At 29.2% G+C, this 17,795-nt stretch overlaps 4 protein-coding genes across 6 annotated transcripts; 1 reads left to right on the forward strand and 3 right to left on the reverse strand.

Annotated features, from left to right (window-relative positions):
- The first annotated feature begins 171 nt into the window (after positions 1-171).
- On the forward strand, positions 172-3,482 carry LOC106787847 (tRNA (cytosine(34)-C(5))-methyltransferase). 2 transcript variants are annotated; one of them, XM_014750567.1, is made up of 11 exons: positions 172-313; positions 452-931; positions 999-1,083; positions 1,166-1,328; positions 1,401-1,508; positions 1,579-1,766; positions 1,845-1,989; positions 2,074-2,403; positions 2,477-2,844; positions 2,946-3,113; positions 3,203-3,482. In XM_014750567.1, the coding sequence occupies exons 1-11, from the start codon at positions 248-250 to the stop codon at positions 3,319-3,321; spliced, it is 2,220 nt and encodes a 739-aa protein (XP_014606053.1). In that variant the 5' UTR covers positions 172-247; the 3' UTR covers positions 3,322-3,482. The 2 variants fall into 2 exon arrangements, with proteins under 2 accessions (XP_014606053.1, XP_014606054.1); XM_014750568.1 differs by having other exon boundaries at positions 1,169-1,328.
- Positions 3,483-3,597: 115 nt separating this feature from the next.
- On the reverse strand, positions 3,598-10,008 carry LOC106787846 (centrosomal protein of 104 kDa). Its single transcript, XM_014750566.1, has 16 exons — positions 9,719-10,008; positions 8,871-9,035; positions 7,979-8,190; positions 7,683-7,869; positions 7,399-7,610; positions 7,069-7,276; positions 6,764-6,911; positions 6,549-6,675; positions 5,990-6,216; positions 5,651-5,920; positions 5,248-5,461; positions 5,000-5,181; positions 4,758-4,903; positions 4,574-4,675; positions 4,374-4,499; positions 3,598-4,301 (listed from the first exon to the last, which is right to left on the reverse strand). The coding sequence occupies exons 1-16, from the start codon at positions 9,756-9,758 to the stop codon at positions 4,231-4,233; spliced, it is 2,637 nt and encodes an 878-aa protein (XP_014606052.1). The 5' UTR covers positions 9,759-10,008; the 3' UTR covers positions 3,598-4,230.
- Positions 10,009-10,958: 950 nt separating this feature from the next.
- On the reverse strand, positions 10,959-12,173 carry LOC106787830 (probable dolichol-phosphate mannosyltransferase). Its single transcript, XM_014750528.1, has 4 exons — positions 11,968-12,173; positions 11,648-11,858; positions 11,346-11,536; positions 10,959-11,265 (listed from the first exon to the last, which is right to left on the reverse strand). Exons 1-4 carry the CDS (start codon positions 12,108-12,110, stop codon positions 11,046-11,048), a joined length of 765 nt encoding a protein of 254 aa, XP_014606014.1. The 5' UTR covers positions 12,111-12,173; the 3' UTR covers positions 10,959-11,045.
- A 642-nt stretch (positions 12,174-12,815) lies between these two features.
- On the reverse strand, positions 12,816-16,983 carry LOC106787854 (N-alpha-acetyltransferase 25, NatB auxiliary subunit). Of its 2 annotated transcripts, XM_014750578.1 has the most exons (11): positions 16,885-16,983; positions 16,650-16,796; positions 16,284-16,508; positions 15,885-16,138; positions 15,544-15,767; positions 15,068-15,374; positions 14,684-14,988; positions 14,307-14,565; positions 13,936-14,181; positions 13,270-13,842; positions 12,843-13,175 (listed from the first exon to the last, which is right to left on the reverse strand). In XM_014750578.1, the coding sequence occupies exons 2-11, from the start codon at positions 16,708-16,710 to the stop codon at positions 12,954-12,956; spliced, it is 2,676 nt and encodes an 891-aa protein (XP_014606064.1). In that variant the 5' UTR covers positions 16,711-16,796; positions 16,885-16,983; the 3' UTR covers positions 12,843-12,953. The 2 variants fall into 2 exon arrangements, with proteins under 2 accessions (XP_014606065.1, XP_014606064.1); XM_014750579.1 differs by lacking the exon at positions 16,885-16,983 and having other exon boundaries at positions 12,816-13,175; positions 16,650-16,710.
- Positions 16,984-17,795: the final 812 nt, after the last annotated feature.

Consider the following 17,795-nt stretch of genomic DNA (forward strand, 5'->3'; position numbering starts at 1 on the left):
GATTCGAGTAATATATTTGTTTTCTATGATATTAAAATCAATATATTTACAAACAAACATTCATTCCATTCTCTCTATTACAAGTCTTTTTGTTTTGAAATATTTTTAATTTCGCGGATTTTTTTAATGTATATAATGGCGCCATCTATTGTTGTTAATTTGAAGAAAAAAGTGGTTTGTTGGTGGTACAGTGTGGCACGTGTTTATTTTAAAAAGAATTCTTAAATACATTCGTTATTTAATAATAATGGGTAAAGGACGAAAACATAAACCAAAAAAGAATTTTGCTGAAAAGCGCCGTGAAAAACAACAAGTAAGAATTTATTAAGTTATTATATATACCGGCAACGATTAAGGGTTATCTTTTCTAATTCAATGATATGTTATTTTTTTATGTTGTATTATTTCTTAATACATATGTTTTCCTAATTTATACTTAAAATTTATCTAGAAAAAAAATGAATGGGATAATATACCACACAGAACTTATGCTGATATAGTAAGAGAGAATAAGGATTTTGAAAATTATTATAAAACACAAAATATTGTTCCTGAAGAGAAATGGGATGAATTTCTTTCCACAATGAGGACGACTCTACCAGTAGCATTTCGTATTACTGGTTCTAAATCCGAAGCAAAAGTTTTACTAGATATTATAAAGAGTGACTTTTTTAAAGAAATTTTAAATACTAATTTAGAAGATGATCAAGAAGATACTGATAAGAAAAAACCAATATTACATTGCTTACCATTTTATCCAGAAGAATTAGCATGGCAATTACAATTAACAAGAAAAATTATACGTAGATCTGAAGCGTACTTTAGATTACATAATTTTTTAATTGCAGAAACAAATAGTGGTAGTATTAGTAGACAAGAAGTAGTTAGTATGGTACCACCTTTAGTCTTGGATGTAAAACCTTGGCACAAGGTAAATACATATGTTATGGATTATTTCCTTAATCATTATGTTCGTTAAATATATTATTTTTTTGTAGATACTAGACATGTGTGCTGCACCAGGATCAAAAACAGCACAGTTGATAGAAATGATACATGCAGATGAGGGTAATATACCTCCAGGTATAAATTTTGTATATCTAATATATTTATATTTATGTGAAAAAAATACAATTTGCATACTAATTAATTTATTTATTCACAGAAGGTTTTGTAATAGCAAATGATCTTGATAATAATCGTTGTTATATGCTTGTACATCAAGCTAAAAGGTTAAATAGCCCTAATATTCTTATCACCAATCATGATTCATCAATCATGCCAAATTTTAATGTAACTCGGACTGATGGTACAAAAGACATTTTGAAGTTAGTATAAATTTTGTATTCATATATTTTTATATTATTCATGTATTAATACAAACATTATTTTATAAATAGATTTGATAGAATACTTGCCGATGTACCATGTAGCGGTGATGGTACAATGAGAAAGAATCCAGATATTTGGTGTAAGTGGAATGCTGCAAATGGTGATAATCTTCATGGGTAAATATCATAATTATGTTAATATAATCATCAAATTTATCATTCTTAATTCATATCGGCTGTTTTATAGTATTCAATACAGAATAGCAAGGAGAGGATTAGAATTATTAGCAGTTGGAGGTAGAATGGTGTATTCTACATGTTCATTAAATCCTGTTGAGAATGAAGCAGTTCTTCACAGAGTTCTTGCTGAAACACAGGACTCTGTTCAAATAGTGGATTGTAGAGATTTAGTACCAGGATTAATATGTGATCCTGGTAAGTATTTTGAATTTTCAAAATCGTATACATATTTATGTATAATCTGAAAAAAGTTGTAATAATAAAATATTTTAGGTGTAACACATTGGTTGCCAGCTTCTAAAAATTTACAATATTATAATTCATGGGAGGATGTACCTCAGCAGTGGCAAACACAAATTCGACCAAAAATGTTTCCACCAAATAAAGAAGATTGCTCGAAGTTTCATCTAGAACGTTGGTAAATTAAAATTATAGAATTTGTTTATTTTCTTTAAGCAATTTATAGTTCAAGTAATATAATTTATATTTCGAAATGACATAGCATGAGAATATTACCACATCACCAAGATACAGGAGGATTTTTTGTTGCTGTACTTGAAAAAGTTAAACCTTTGCCATGGGAAAATGAATCAAGCGTATCTAATCAAAATCTAGAAAATACAAACACCGATAATAAAAAAGGTGAACTGAGTCTTGAAGAAGAGGCAGAACATGAGGAAAGAGAAAATAATTCAAGTGACAAAAAAAGAGCATTGGAAGATGAAAAGAAATTGCAAGAACCCCAAAGGAAACGTAAAAGATTTATTGGATATAGAGAAGATCCGTTTGTTTTCTTTAAAGATGATAAAGAAGACGTTTGGTTATCCATTAAGTAAGATTTCATATATTTAATTCTAAAAAATGTTCAGTATACAAAATGTTGATCTTTTCCCTAAATTCATTAGAGAATTTTATGACATATCTGATGATTTGGATCCACGATGTTTATTAGTCAGATGCAATGAAGGGAAAAAGAAAAACATCTACTTCACATCACCAGCAATCCGTGACATTGTCATATCGAACGAAAATAAAGTCAAAATGATTAATACAGGTGTTAAAACATTTGTACGCTGTGACAACAAAAACATGAAATGTGCCTTTAGACTTGCACAGGAAGGAATGCAAAGCGTTTTTCACTATATTGGCAAGAGCAGAAAACTTAAAATAATGAAAGAAGACCTAATTATGCTCCTGCAAAATAATGAACCCCGTACGCCACCTGAAATTATCAAATTGACCTCAGAGACTCAAGAACTTCTTAAAGATTTTGGTATGATTTATTTAATATATATTATGTATTATTATAAAAATTAAATAATAATAAAATTAATAAATTAAATCTTATATCGATTAAATAATCTGCATTTTTAGCAACTGGCAGTTGTATACTTATATACGAAGAAGAAAAGGCTGATAAGCTTTATCCATTAAAATTACAGTTGGTAGGTTGGAGGGGTACTATGTCTCTTAGAGCTTATGTGCCTATTCATGATGCGATTCATAACTTACGTTTACTAGGAGCTGACTGTTCAATGTTTGGTATGTAATCTGAATTTTTTATAAAAGATATATACAAGATATATGAATTTAATTGTATAAGTAACTATGGTTTGATACATATTTTTCAGAAAAAAATAAATTCAAAGAGAACCGCAATTTGTTAACAGATGAAATTAATAATGAAGAGCTGCCAAATGAAGAGACTATTATTGAAGAAAAAATTGACGAAAATGGTGATTCTTTATAAATGATTGAAATAATTATTATTACTGGTGTCAATGCTAGTAATAATCTTATACCAATTTAATGTTCCTTAGAGCAATGAATGTTCGTTCTTTACCATATATACATATATAATATTTGTTATATACAAATAAAATACGTATATATACTTTACTACAAACTTTATACAAATTCTGCATTATTCAAAAATTGAAATAAGCAGGTAAAGGAATATCAGATAATGTAGATTCATAAGAAAAGAAATAAAATACTTTGAAAGGTAAAATTAAAACGTCTATAATAATGGGAAATGTATTTACTATCTATTTTTTGAGAAATAATTACTTTTATGAAATTACATATCTTATTTTATGATATTTGAGCAAGAAATACTCTTCTGAGAATTAATATTTTTGAACTATTATTATTATTGTTTGGTCATGGACCTAGTAAGATTTTGTTATTAAAGGATATTGTACAAACATGTTATAAATATTGGCCGGATACAGAGGAATCATGAATTCTGAGGTGGCTAATGCCATAACGATTGATATTATACTGTTAGATAAATTTAACCATCTGGAGTATTTATCTTATACTTGCAAAAAATGTATACTTGTCTATGATTGACTAATTTTTACCCTCGAATTGTTATATTAAATATCACCTTATTCGTTTTCTATTTTATTCCATAATAGAATTTTAATTTTTAAAGATTGAAGATTATGTCATTTTCAGTTAACAATCTTCTTAACTAAATGTTTCTACTTATGAGAAGGACGGGTTTAGCTAGAAAACGATTTAAATATAAGTATAAATATGAAAAACGTTGGACAAGTTATAACAAATATATAAACTACAAAAAATAAAGAAAATTATAAAAGATTTTCTACAATTTGTTGGACTAGAACAGATTTTAATTGGATGGCTAATGCTAGTAATCTCTTCCAGTTGGTGAAGTTAATTTACCACCAAGATTTTGTGTATTAGATGGTGATCTGGAACCTATAAAACAGAATAATATTAAGAATCAATCTTACTAATAGATATGAAAATAATTTTGTATATCTAACTTACAAGATTTTCCGATTTTATTTCGTGTATTATTTTTACATGGTTGATCTCCCATTAAGTGTTCTCTCCACTTATTTTGATTAACCAATTCATGACAAAGCGGACAGTGCTCATACCCTTCAATAGGTTCTAAAATAAAAATTTATTATTTTAATTTTATAACTTTTTTTCTTTCTTTTTTTTTTGACTTATTTTAGTCATACTTGAACATGTCTTTTCTTTCCTATGTTCATCAAAAGAACCTTCATGTACAGCTTGCTTACAAGTATCGCATTTTCTGTAATTACGCCTCATATCGCATTCATCTGTGAAAATAGAAATATATTAATATCAGATTGCCTCAATTTTCTTTTATCGTATACAATTTTTCAATGAATAGGTAATTACTTAGTAAATGTGAATTCAAATAAGAAATTTCAACAACTTGTTTACATGCTTCGCATCTTGTTAACATTGGACAACTTCTCCAGTAATGTATATTTAAACCTTCTTCAGAATATACTTGTCCTTTAGATAAACAAAATATGCACATTCTAGAATAATAGATAAAAATTATTTCTATGGATACATTTCTATTTACATATTTGCATATATATATTATAAATATTTTTGAAAAAGAAAATACTTACTTGTCTCCCTTATGATCAGTACTATTTTCGGACGGGGACGTAATACTCGTAGAACTACCTGTACTAACAACTGGACTTGTCCTTTGTGGAGATTTTGTTAATTCTGTTACATTATTTTCTGTTGATTTTGTGCGCGTTGGAGTCGTCGTAGCCTTATGCCCACTTTCAGCTTCTTTTTTTCTCTATAATTAATTAAAACAAAAATTGTATGCACATATTTTCTTTTTTTTTATTATAAAATCGTATACCTGAAGATCTATCAAATCGAACTCGTGAAAAAGTTGACGATAGAGCAAGTTTCTTCTAGTAATATCATCATCGGGAGGTAATTGCTTACGAACCAACCTAGGATTAACTTTATATACTAAAACTAAAATTCTTTCTGAAACTTTTCGTACTGCTTCTGCCGGATGGTGCAATCCTGAAGAACCCAGTTCAGACAATGTTCGGCATGTTAAACCACTGCAACAATTGCAATATCTTATCAGAGTAATTGCATTTTAATGATTAAGATTCATTTTGAGGAAGGACCTCTATAGATCAAATAAATATTTGAAATAATTATTATTCATTACAGAGGTCCAATATTCCTCTATTACTGATTTGATATAACAGAAAAATATAAAGTGAAAATAAAATATAATGGTTCACCTTTGTTTATCAGTTGATATTCCATGATTTAATATTAATTGTTCAACCATTTCTAGCCTGCTCAATGCCAGTCTTTGATGCGTACTACTACTAACTGGTCTTGTTAAATGAACTGGAATTATGTGCAATTCTCGGACACATTTACAATCTGCCATACTAAGAATTGTGTGCACTGCCATATTATGAATTCTTGGAGTAGTGTCTCCTGACTTTGTCAGAAGTTCTGGAAGTAAACGTTCTACGCTTCTTGCAATTTCAGTCGATGATACCCTGATAAAATATTATTTTTAATATTCGTGTTTTTTGTTAAAGCGGATGATACATTTATATTACTTTTACCTGTCTGCTGCAAATTCAGCAAAAAAGATTCTAATTAATTGCGCAGCTAAGCTATAAACACTGAAGACTTTGTCTCTTAAAGCTCTATGTAATAACAAAATAGCAGCCCTAGCAGTTTTATTTGCAGAATGTTTTGATACTTCTGGATCGAACGTCTTTAATTCTTCTTTTAACTGCATTAATCCTTCTTCTTTATCAGTAAATTGTTTCGAATAAAATTTTTCCACCTAAATATACATATCATTTAATATTAGGAGTACATTTAAGTTTCCGCCATTTGGTAAAAGACCGCACCACCAGCAAACTATGATTATATCGTTATATCGTAAGGTTGAACATTTGTCAACAACATAAAATTGAAATATTTAGCAATTTTGTATCAGCATCATATATTTTTTTCGTACGAAAATATCGAATTTTTAGCCGAGAATAAGCGTCATTTGCAAGAACTTTTAATTTACTTCTTTAATTTGAAGAAATTTGTAGCTGAAGCGCATCAACTTAAATATTTTTTTGGTTTATAATTGTACATCTAAAGATTAATAAGAATATTGATTACCATTTCCATTCCAAACACAGCAATAGGTAATGCAGCCTGCTTTTTTTCCCTATCGTTAAGTTTAGATGCAGCTTTTGTTTCTGTGTTGTCCATATGGCATTCCCGTGTGAATTCATTCGTATGCGAACTAGAACACGTTACATAATTAATACACTTGAAAAATATTAAAAATGTATTGTTTTATAAAGCTAACACAGACATTTAGATTTACTTACTGCCTCAAAGCAGGTATAGTTCTTTCCTCGTAAGCTTCATAGCTGGAACGGAGTGCAGGTCCTGCAGATTTAGTTTTTCTTCTTAATGATCCCTTATTACAATTATTCTGCCTTTCGAGTATGCCATTTGTAGGATTATCGGTAACTTCTGTAAAATTAAAATAAATATTAATTTACGTGTTTAAACACATATATGTATTAAATAACGAATTAGATTAGTTTTTTTTTTAACTTAATTAGACTATTTTAATTTAATTAAATTAAATTAGTTTTTTTATTGGTAGTATGAAAGAACTATGTTATACCGGGACTACTTGGTTTTTGATGTAACGGTGATACAGGTGGTTGATGAGCTGGACCTGTAGGTGACAAAGCTCCATCACGATTAGGTGGAACAACTAATCTTGGAGGAGACGTGATATCTTCCGCAACAGCGGTTACATTCGAAGTACAAGTATCTACGGTAATCGGTTCTTTTCCTTCCAATGACGATAAATTATTTTTTTCTAACGGCTGTAGTAAATAATGAAAGAAGAAAAATAATCGCTTCTTCCATTTCACTCGGATACTTTTATTTTATTTTTTTATTTTTTGTCGATCAATTACGTCTTATTGATTATACAAAGCAAGCTCACCCCATGAATTTCAAGCAAATCCTCGACTTCCAAACTTTGATAAACTTGTTGCCTATATTGTTGCGCCTGCGCTTTCTTCGCTTTTGCTTTGTCATAATCTTCCAGGGCTATCGCATATTTTTTTTCCAATTCGTATTTTCCAAGACGTTCTCCAGCTTTCCTTAAATTTTCCATTGCCACTTTGAGCTTCGATGCGTATTCGAATCTTTCTTCTGAAAGAAGAAAATTCGTAAATAAGAGATACTACGAAGATTATCAGTCAAATATTAAACAGAAAATTTCACCTTCCACGGCTTGTAACTTTTTTGCTTCCATCTGTCTAATTATTTTTGCTACTTCACGATCAACGTACATCTCAAATGCTAAATCGTCGTAAGGAGACGTGTAATGGGGGTTGTATGGTGCATCTCCTTGACCACTTAATTCTTGACCATAAGGTTCTCCGAGAATGTTGATTGCGATTAGACCAACCTGAACGAACATTCTAAAGTTACATTTTTGACTATGTACGAATAATTAGTTTAATCAAATATTAGATATTCGTAAAATCAATGTTTTTCTATTAAATTCAAATATATACCTGATCGTGGATATTGTGCGCATTTCTGTGCGGTTTGTGAAGTCTAAGCTTGAGCGATACCGCTTCTGTTTCCGGAAGTGCAACGCTTTTGAGCTCCCTACTTTTATAAAGAGTCGAGGCATTGTCCGATAAGGTAATATACCCCAAATAATTGAATTCCGAAGTAACAGAAACGTTTTCTTCTTTCGTTGTCCAAATTTCCAATTTTTCCGCTTTAATTATACACCCATTTATATATATTTTTATGCATATCTATCTATATATATTTCGATTATTACTTATTCAATTACGTATTCTTATAAATAAATTAATCGTGACATTGGTTAGAATTATCGTTTGAAAATCGAATAACTTTTATTAAACGAAGCCTTTAAAAATGTATAGGCTGACATTGATGTTTTAACGACTAATCTAATGCTCTACGAAATCCCTTTTTCCGACGTACCATTTCCATTTCCGGTTGTATAACAAGAAAAGGAGGAAGAAGAGAGAATGACAGAATATAGCCTCGGGAAGTTAGATTAGGCACGGCATTAATACAATTTTCACTCTACTCAAATTGCTTTTCTGTTGCGAGGTAGAGCCGAACAATAATAATGTTTTTTTTTTAAATACGAAAGAGACCTTTTCATTTATGAATTTAAAAAGAATAGAATACAAAAATGTACCTCAATATATTTATTTCCAAAGAAGACAATTAATAGTAATAAAAAAAAAAATATATAAATATTTATAGACTGTTCATTCTCCATTTTTAATTATAGAATATGCTGATAAAGTTTTGCGGAAAAAACTGGAACATTCCGTATATATATATGTATATACAATACATATTTTGTCTTTAATAATTTAATAAGAGGAAATAAAAAAGTAAAAAGAATATTTAATTTACGTATAAGGTACTGATGTGCGAGAACTTGTATCCTGGTAAGTTTTGTAGGTCCATGAAGACGTAGTATAAGTTCCTGAGGATAAACACACTTTCTTGCACTTTGCCAGCCTCGTACCGTCGGTCCATGTATATTAAGTTCTAAAGAAGAATGTCTATCCTCTTCACCTGTACGAAGGAGCAAAGAAGAAAAGAAAAAATAACTTTTCAAACGGTTGTATTAAAAAGTTCTTATATAATTTCTGTTCATATATAAAGCCTGTACACGTGCAGCATGTGAGACGTTATTTATATATTTCAAGAGTTGGTCGGAACCCGACGATAGTACACATTGATCTTTTCATTAACTTTATGGAAATAACTATTCCTCGTGCGTTCGTTAGCGTTGCACGTCAAATTATATCCTTCCGACGAATTAAAGGATAAATGTCAACTGGTGTCACGCGATGCAATGATACAAGAATTATATCGGTCTTTTAATGAGTAACACACAGAATGGGTTGAATCGAAATTCAATGATTGAATAATAATCTTCTCAATTCTTTTGAACACATGTCGAACACAATAATAATTATTTTTTACCGTATACATAAAATTGCATTTTGTTTGTAACAATTAAAAGAGATGTAAATTAATACAATTCAAATAACGCAATCTAAAAGAAAATCAATGCGCCTGAATGCATGCAATCGTGTAAACCCTATGTCTTTGCGGATTATCTATGAATTTGGATAAATATACGAATAATTGACTACCGATTAACAATATATACTTTTTTTACATTAATTATTATTAGGTTATAATAAAAAATAGATCTTTTTGAAGTAAAAAAACATAAATTGTCTGCTTACTCGTGGCGTAAACGACGTTGAATCCTATCTTCCTCGGCATGCTCGATGAAATCTATTTTTTTACGCGAAATAATGTACGACAGCTACGACTATTAGGAAGATACCCAAGTAAATTAGAAAATAATGAAAAAAAAAAGGAGAGAAAAAGATAGATCAAAATTTAAAAGGCACAGCCATTTGAAAGCTCGATAAAAGGGAGCCTGCAAGTTTCACCCCGGCGCGTTGGCGGATCAACTACCACGTCTAGCCGCGGCGAAGCTTGCGACAGAACTGACTGTCTTGCCCTGTGTTCTCCTCATATTGCTCCGCTACGAACATCAAAATTTCATTTAATTCGAATATATATTTTACCAGTCGTTCCTTTTTTTTAAATAATATAATATTCGAAAAACAAAATTCAAATTCATCAATTTGTTTCATTTCGAACAGGTACACGTAATATCCGTTATTACAAGATCGTGGTATATTGTTTTATTTTTATAAATGAAATTATTTTAACATTACGATCAGATGAATATTAAAAAATATTAGTTCCTATTTTTTTTTGTATTTTTTGATATCATTTATAATGAAATCATTCTTCTTTAAAATGCTCCAAGTGTTTTAGCACTTTGTGAAATTGTAAAAGAGTTAAAGTGGTATGAAATTCTGATGAAGTTCATTTAAGTACACCTCATTGTTATGAAAAAATGATGAAGAGATATCGATGCCTTTTTAATTTTCTATAAGATTTTAAGTATTTGATCATTAAGAAGAATCTGCATTCGCGGTATCTTCCTCCTTTATACTCGAGTCAAAATATAGACGTTAATATCGTAATGGATCAATAAACGGAGGCTGCGTGACGTCACAGGGTGCGGCGAGGGTGGATAAAACCGCGCGAATCGTTATACGTGTTCTGCTTTTATCATTCACGGCCACGTGAGTACGCACGTGCTTCGAAGTACTGATATTAGCACACACAGACCACTTAAGCTTATTTGTTTGTAAGATTAACGGATATATTAATTGATATAACTCGTCAACGTTAATTGATACTTTCAACTGAATTAAGTGATTATATCTAAATGACATACGTCGTGGAAAATATTTGCTTTACTTAAATTATTTGATTTTATATTATCAAAGAGACAGCGCATAAAGATATTTAAAAGTATCATAATTTAAAATAAAAACAGACAATACTTTATTTGTACATAAATTATTTATATAAATATTATATCTCTTACAATTATTTTAATATACATATATTTTATTATCCTATTATCTTAATATATAAAATTCAAAGGAATGTCAATATATTTTTTCATTTGAATTGAAAAGTTCACTATGTGGTAGCAAATAAATATAAAAGACCTTTTACAAATTGAACAATTTCAGAACCACCCAATTTAGATTCACCATACACTCGATCAATAAATGCAATTGGAACTTCACCTATGGTATAATTAAATTGTCGTGCTCTTATTATCATCTCCATTTGAAATACGTATCCTTTAGATACACACGATTTGATGAGTTGTTCCAATACATCTTTTTTATATAGCCTACAATGAGAGAAAGAAAGAGGAAAAAAATCAGCACATATTATATATCTAAAGAAATTATTTTAAAAATTAAATATTACCTAAAGCTCCCTGTAAGATCACTCGCACCAGGTCTCAGTAAAAATTGAGTTAGAAAATTAGCACCTCTGCTTATCAATTTTCTTTTAAAATCCCAACCGTGAACACCACCACCACCAGCATATCTAGTTCCGCTAACGATATCCAAATTTTGATATTTTTGAAGTTCTATCATTTTTGGAATATACTTGGGCTTAAATAAAAAACATTGATGAGTTATTTATTTTCTAAACGAAAAGAAATATGTAAAAGAAAAGATATAAATGTCATATTCGTAAATCATTATAAAGTACATGATATTTACATGATGAGACAGATCTGCATCCATTAAAATAATAAAGTTTCCTGTGGCATATTTGATTCCATGCATATATGCCGTTCCTAATCCAAGTTTTTTCTCTCTTGGTTTCAAAATAATTTTATCATCCCCATATAATTTTTGTAACTTTTTTGCTAAATCTAAAGTACCATCGGGTGAACCATCGTCAATTATAATAATTTCATATGTAAACTTACTGAAATTATAAAAAGTCATAAACACGTAATTATTTATATTATTCAATGAAACTGTAATAAGTTGATACATGTCACGCACTGAGAAGGTTAGCTCTTCTGTGTAGTTACCTCTCGTTCATATATTTTATTATTAGCCATACTATAATTGGTAAATTTTCAACTTCATTGTATGTAGGAAGTAGAATAGTATATTTATCGTTTTTTGATAATTTTCTCAGAGCTTCTAAAGTCTGTTCTTGTTCTTCAGACATTATAATAATCTGTAAAAACCTTGTTTTTATCACTTGACCAAAGAATACAGAAATACACAGAAGCTCACAAATCCACTTGTTTCTAACCAGATTCGTCTTAGTTACTAACCTGACCACCAGTAGGCGATAGTAAGTATTTAACGTAATGACGGTACAACTATCAAAGAAGGATTATAGGAAATGCTATCAAGTAAGGATTGTTGGATTAGATACTTGTTATCGCCCACTGGTGGTCAGGTTAGTAACTAAGATGAATTTAGTTAAAAAAAGTGAATTTTCGAGCTTCTATGTATTTCTGTATTTTTTGACTCGACAAGAATGTCAATGTGAAAAGTCAAATAAAAATTCAGATTTTTGTGTAGTTATCATTTAACATTGGAGGCGCCCGTGTCGTCATTTATAACACTCGCTCTAGTGAGCAAACAATATCAATAAAACAATTACAAATACCTAATTCTTTATTTTTTACAAATGAAATATTTCATTCTTATATATATAAGAATATATTTCATTTATATTTCATTTTTTCAATGATTAGCATTACCTTTAATTTTAATACAATCTTATCAAAGAAATAAAATTGTATTGAAAATATATTGATGACTATTATGAAAATCCAATCATTTTGTATCTAGTAGGATGGTTTATTTTATATATAAAATCTTCTATTTAAAAAAAACTTGTATAGATAGAAAACCAATTATCTAAACAATTTAAACAACTCAGTTCTTTATTATAATTGCTTAGATTTAAGAAATATTTACACGCTTAATGAATCATGTTAAAGATCAGTAGATTGATGGATGGATAGAATAATCTTTGTACAAAGTTTTTTGTATGATTTCAGCTTTTCAAGCTACTCAAAAGTTTTAATGTTAACTGAGAACGTGATCTTAATGATTTGCAACTTTGTGCGAGACTGGCTTGTCCTTGTTTTATAATCATGGCACATATAGCATCTTCCGCATCTAATCCTGTTTCAAACGGATACTTCTCTAATCTTTTTAAAGCTGCATCTACGTTTCGCACTTTCTCCGAGAGAAAAGCAACTATTTCTTTCCAACTCTATAAAATAAAATCAATAAGTTAATTAACAATAATATCAACCATTTCGATAAATTACTAACTGATCATAAAATATTTCAATATTTCATCTTACCTCAAGACCTTCATTTTTTTTATTCTTTCTGCTCGATGTTATAGGTTGCAATCGTGATGCATATGAAACACACATTACGCTAATTATAGCAAGTGTTTCACTGCATGTAGATACTCTTAATAAAAAGTTTTTAAAAGATATAGGATCATTATGTTCAGGAAGACATAGTGGTTGTAAACATAAAGTAGTTTTGAGCATTTCCATACAATCATTGTATAGAGAAAAAGATTGACCTAAATATTCAGCAAGTCGCGCTATAGTTTGTAATTGTTCAGAATAATGAGCCTCGCGTAACCTTTCTACTGCATCTAAAGGAACTAACACACCATATGGCTTGTCTTGTTTCTCATCTATATTGAACTTTTGAAGGATTTGTGGAATAAGTTCATTATCTAATTGTTGCAAATCTGTTGAAAGACAAAAGATGAGCGCAGAATTTGGTTCAGCAGTTGCTGCTAAAATCCGTAAAATTAAATTTCGTGCTGCAAGTAGTCTTAACATGCATATACAAGTGTCTTCTCGTCTTCTTGGATCTTCGCCATTTGGAGATAACGGTTCCCATTCACGTACAACCTATTTTAATATACGCACGAAAAGAGTTTATAAAGACGAAAAGCGAAGATTTTCAATATAGAACACAAATATAAATAATTATATGATATATACTTCCAAATCACGGTTATCACGTAATTGATCCCATCTAATTCTGTCTTCATGTGGTTGTATATGCATACTAGACAGGGCAGAAAAGAGAGACTTAAAATTGTCACAACAACTTAAATCTAATAACATCTTATCAATGGTTGTAACAGCAAAGTGTAATGAATTTTCCAAATGTTCTCTCAATTCCATAAATTCTTGAATTTTTGTAAAACTTCCATATTTATATGCAAATGTCAAATAATCTGCACTCTACAATAAAAACAAGAAATATGAGTAATCTTTTTATTGACATTCTCTAAACAAGTTATACTATATTTGACTATTAATGAATGAAAAATGAAAATAATAATTATAGTATTTTTTATAATACATACATCTTTATAATTAGCAATGAAGAACTTCGTTGAATGATCAAGTGTTGTTGAAGCTAATGATAAATGTCCAAATGGTGCAAGAAGAGGTACATGCAGATAACCCAATGAATCCAACTGAATATGTTTTATATCGAGTAATGCGAAAGCATTATCAGCAGAACCAACTAAACCAGCTTCTAAATATGTGCGCACCAGTAATATTTTAATATGAAAATTTGCAGGACTTGAAAAAAGGCCACGTTCGAGTATGCTCATTGCTCTGAAAAATAAATCCACCATATTTTTAAAACTGTTTGCATATTATCCAACATACAGAAGTTTCATTTATTTATGATTAGTGTAGGTAGAACTATTGCTAATAATAATAATTGCATTACCCATAAAGGAAAGAGGCTTCATTAGTTTCACACCATAATTGATGCAATAAATAAGTAGCCAAAAGTACGTAAGAATCAGCTGGACAAAAGTCAGTAGGTAATCTATCTGACATAGGACATAATTCACACCCTTTTTCATAAAGATCACATAATCTCCTTATCAAATATTTTCTGTCATTAATATCAGCTAAAGGAGAATGATGAAAGCCGCACATACGTCGCAATTGTTCTAAATGCATATGTCGTTGCATTTGTTCAACAGTACTTGGAAATCCGTCTGGTGCAACTCCAACATCTTCTGCTATCTAAAAAATTAAATTTATTTATTGTATAAAATACATATTAACTCGTTAAATAGAATATAAATATTAATAATAAATTAACCTTATTAAGTAGTTGTTCTTTGCCAGCAGGGGTTAATAAATGTAAATATAATCGTAAATCTCCAGCTATACAGCTCTTCTCACCAAAATTTTCAAAATATTGGCACATGAAATCAACACAATCCATCAAATTATTATTATCACTTTCTCCAATACGTTTTAATAATTCAAATCTTGCTAGATATGGTCCTCTCACTTTCCGTTCTGATGATGAAATGATTTCATTAAGAAAATCTAAGCATTCGGATGGTTCTTGAAATTTTAAAGCCGCAGAAAGATAATCTTGATAGTATTGCCAGTTGTCGGTACTATTTACAAAAACAGTTATATTTATACAATTTTAGAAAGAACTAAAACTAGATTAGAGAAGGAAATAGAACTATATTTTATATTTAGCTTATTTTATATAAATTCATTGATACTTTATTATAAATAATAACAAATCTAGTAATGACAAAAATATAGAATAATCCTTACTTCTGTTTAATAAGAAGTTTATACGTATCCGCAGCTTCACGAAATTGTTCTAATTTCATCAATAGTGCTGCTTTTTGTTGGGGAACATGTGATAAATGAGAAGCTAAAGGTCCAGACAGAACTTCCAGCATTGCTTCGCTCTTACCCTGAAGTTCTAATATCATTAAATAAAGCTGTACTTCTTGTTCAGCTTCTATTTTTCCTTCCTTAACAAACTTTAATACCTATTTATACAACACAATATTTCAAGATTATGAATGTAATAATAATAATATTAATAATAATAATAATAATAATCAATAAAATCAATCATGAGAAAAAAGTATTTTACGTTTACAAACCATTCGTTCTGCTAAAGGCAATATGACATTATTAGCTAACTTTTCCTCTGCGTTTATGGCCTGCATAACTATACTCATAACGGCCCAAAAATAATAAGGATTTTTTGGTTTTAATTTGTACAATGCAAGTGCAGTTTGTTGTTGTTTTTTATAATCACCCAAACGAACGTAAGACATAAAAAGATGCGTCAAAAGTTCTTCATTATTCGGATCCGCCTTTGCTGCTGCTTCGTATACTTCACTAACTTTATTAGCTGTAAACATTAGCATAATTGAATAAATTATAATAATCAAGATAAATATTGTACTGTTGAGTTTATAATATTATTAAATAAATAAATAAATGTGAATAAGTGGGGAAATTCATCATTTACTACTCTATAATGAATATTAGCTTACGTTGATTGACTTCTCTATAACAAATACTCATTGCTTGTAATGTTGAATCTTCGCATGGTATTTCAGAACGAACTTTATCCATTATAGCATGACATTCATTTTCCTTGCCAAGACGAAGTAAGGCTAGTGCTTTGAGTACTCTAGCGCATTGATTGCCGGGCTGTTTTCTAAGTACTTTGTCCGCCTCTTGAAGTGCTTGTTTATTATTTCCATTGTCTAAAGAATCTGAAATATAACGAGTGATCGTGTATCATTTTGTCGGTTATTACATAACCTCTCTACCGGTCTGAAGAAAAAATGTTTCTTTTTAAAAATATATTAATGTTCGGCATAGAGTGTTACTTTATGTTATACAATTATATTTACCATAAATAGGTCGCAAGCGACGTTCGTTAACCGTGCTATCCACATGGGTCTTAGAGGCCATGATACTTTTTAAAGAAATTTTAAATCAACAAACCGATGAAGCAACATTCCTTCATTTAACTGAAAGTTTAGGGCGACATCGGTCTACTAAAAGATATATCGAAATAAATCTAAAATGAACCTATACATAGTTTCTATCAAAAATGACACCTTATACGTTTAACCTTATACTTACACTTAGTTAATAATTCTTCTACTGACTCTTCATTTTTAAAATTTTATGAATACTCATTTTTGATTAAAAAATAACTTTAGATTAGTCCAATTCTATGGGATTGTTCTTAAACCAATAAGAAAATTAATACACCTAATACGTGGGTTATATGCAAGAATTACATCCAATAGCAAAAAGAATAGTTAAATGAAACTTTTTTATTGGCTCGCGTGTATAAATATTGCTGCATTATTTACAAAATAAACTCTCAATAAAAATTAAAGTAATTAAATGTCTTTTTCGTATAATATATAATATATTTACTTAAAAAATATTGTTTTTTATATATCAATTTTAAGAAAAAAATATTTTACTTTAGTAATAAAAAATTAGACTAAAGGAAGATTGGTATTATTGTTCAAAATGGCGTACATTTAGCAGAAATTGAAGTAGAATAAATTTAAAGTAAAAAAGAAGAAGATATTGTATACTAAATTTACTTTTAAACAATTAATAAGTACATATACATATCGTTTTATTGATGTTGATAATTTTAAGAAAGGAAATAATATATATATGCACATATAAACATAAATATATATATAAAAACTAAATGTTAAAACAGAAAATAAACATTAAAAAACTTAAGCAATGTAATTGTTCGTATAAAAATTATGTAAATTACAAAAAGAATAAAAAATAACAGAATAAAATAGAATTATAAGAAACATATTATGGGTTTATGCAAATTTTTTATGTGGCTTTAAATAGATTATCTGTAAAAATGTAATATACATTTCATTAATCCGTCATTAATAAAAAAGTCTATTACTGAATCAATCAATCTATGTTTTTAAGTGAGATGGTGCAGCACACATAACCGCTGCTCTTTCTATACCATGATTAGAATCAGATCTAGAATAATATTAAAA

The sequence above is a fragment of the Polistes canadensis genome, unplaced genomic scaffold, assembly GCF_001313835.1.
Source record: "Polistes canadensis isolate GaletaPanama2010 unplaced genomic scaffold, ASM131383v1 scaffold_116, whole genome shotgun sequence".
NCBI lineage: Eukaryota > Metazoa > Arthropoda > Insecta > Hymenoptera > Vespidae > Polistes > Polistes canadensis.

Coding starts and splice junctions, on each gene's coding strand:
- LOC106787847 (XM_014750567.1), top strand. CDS start 248: ATGGGTAAAGGACGAAAACATAAACCAAAAAAGAATTTTGCTGAAAAG. Junction 932..998: donor ATGTAAAACCTTGGCACAAG/GTAAATACATAT, acceptor ATTTTTTTGTAG/ATACTAGACATGTGTGCTGC. Junction 1,767..1,844: donor AGGATTAATATGTGATCCTG/GTAAGTATTTTG, acceptor AAAATATTTTAG/GTGTAACACATTGGTTGCCA.
- LOC106787846 (XM_014750566.1), bottom strand. CDS start 9,758: ATGCCGAGGAAGATAGGATTCAACGTCGTTTACGCCACGA. Junction 6,217..6,548: donor CTGTGTTTGGAATGGAAATG/GTAATCAATATT, acceptor ATGTATATTTAG/GTGGAAAAATTTTATTCGAA. Junction 4,500..4,573: donor GAAAGAAAAGACATGTTCAA/GTATGACTAAAA, acceptor TTTTTATTTTAG/AACCTATTGAAGGGTATGAG.
- LOC106787830 (XM_014750528.1), bottom strand. CDS start 12,110: ATGTCTGAAGAACAAGAACAGACTTTAGAAGCTCTGAGAAAATTATCA. Junction 11,859..11,967: donor ATAAAATATATGAACGAGAG/GTAACTACACAG, acceptor TTATAATTTCAG/TAAGTTTACATATGAAATTA. Junction 11,266..11,345: donor GATCTTACAGGGAGCTTTAG/GTAATATTTAAT, acceptor CTCTCATTGTAG/GCTATATAAAAAAGATGTAT.
- LOC106787854 (XM_014750579.1), bottom strand. CDS start 16,710: ATGGCCTCTAAGACCCATGTGGATAGCACGGTTAACGAACGTCGCTTG. Junction 16,139..16,283: donor TTATAGAGAAGTCAATCAAC/GTAAGCTAATAT, acceptor TAATGTTTACAG/CTAATAAAGTTAGTGAAGTA. Junction 13,843..13,935: donor GTGATAACCGTGATTTGGAA/GTATATATCATA, acceptor ATATTAAAATAG/GTTGTACGTGAATGGGAACC.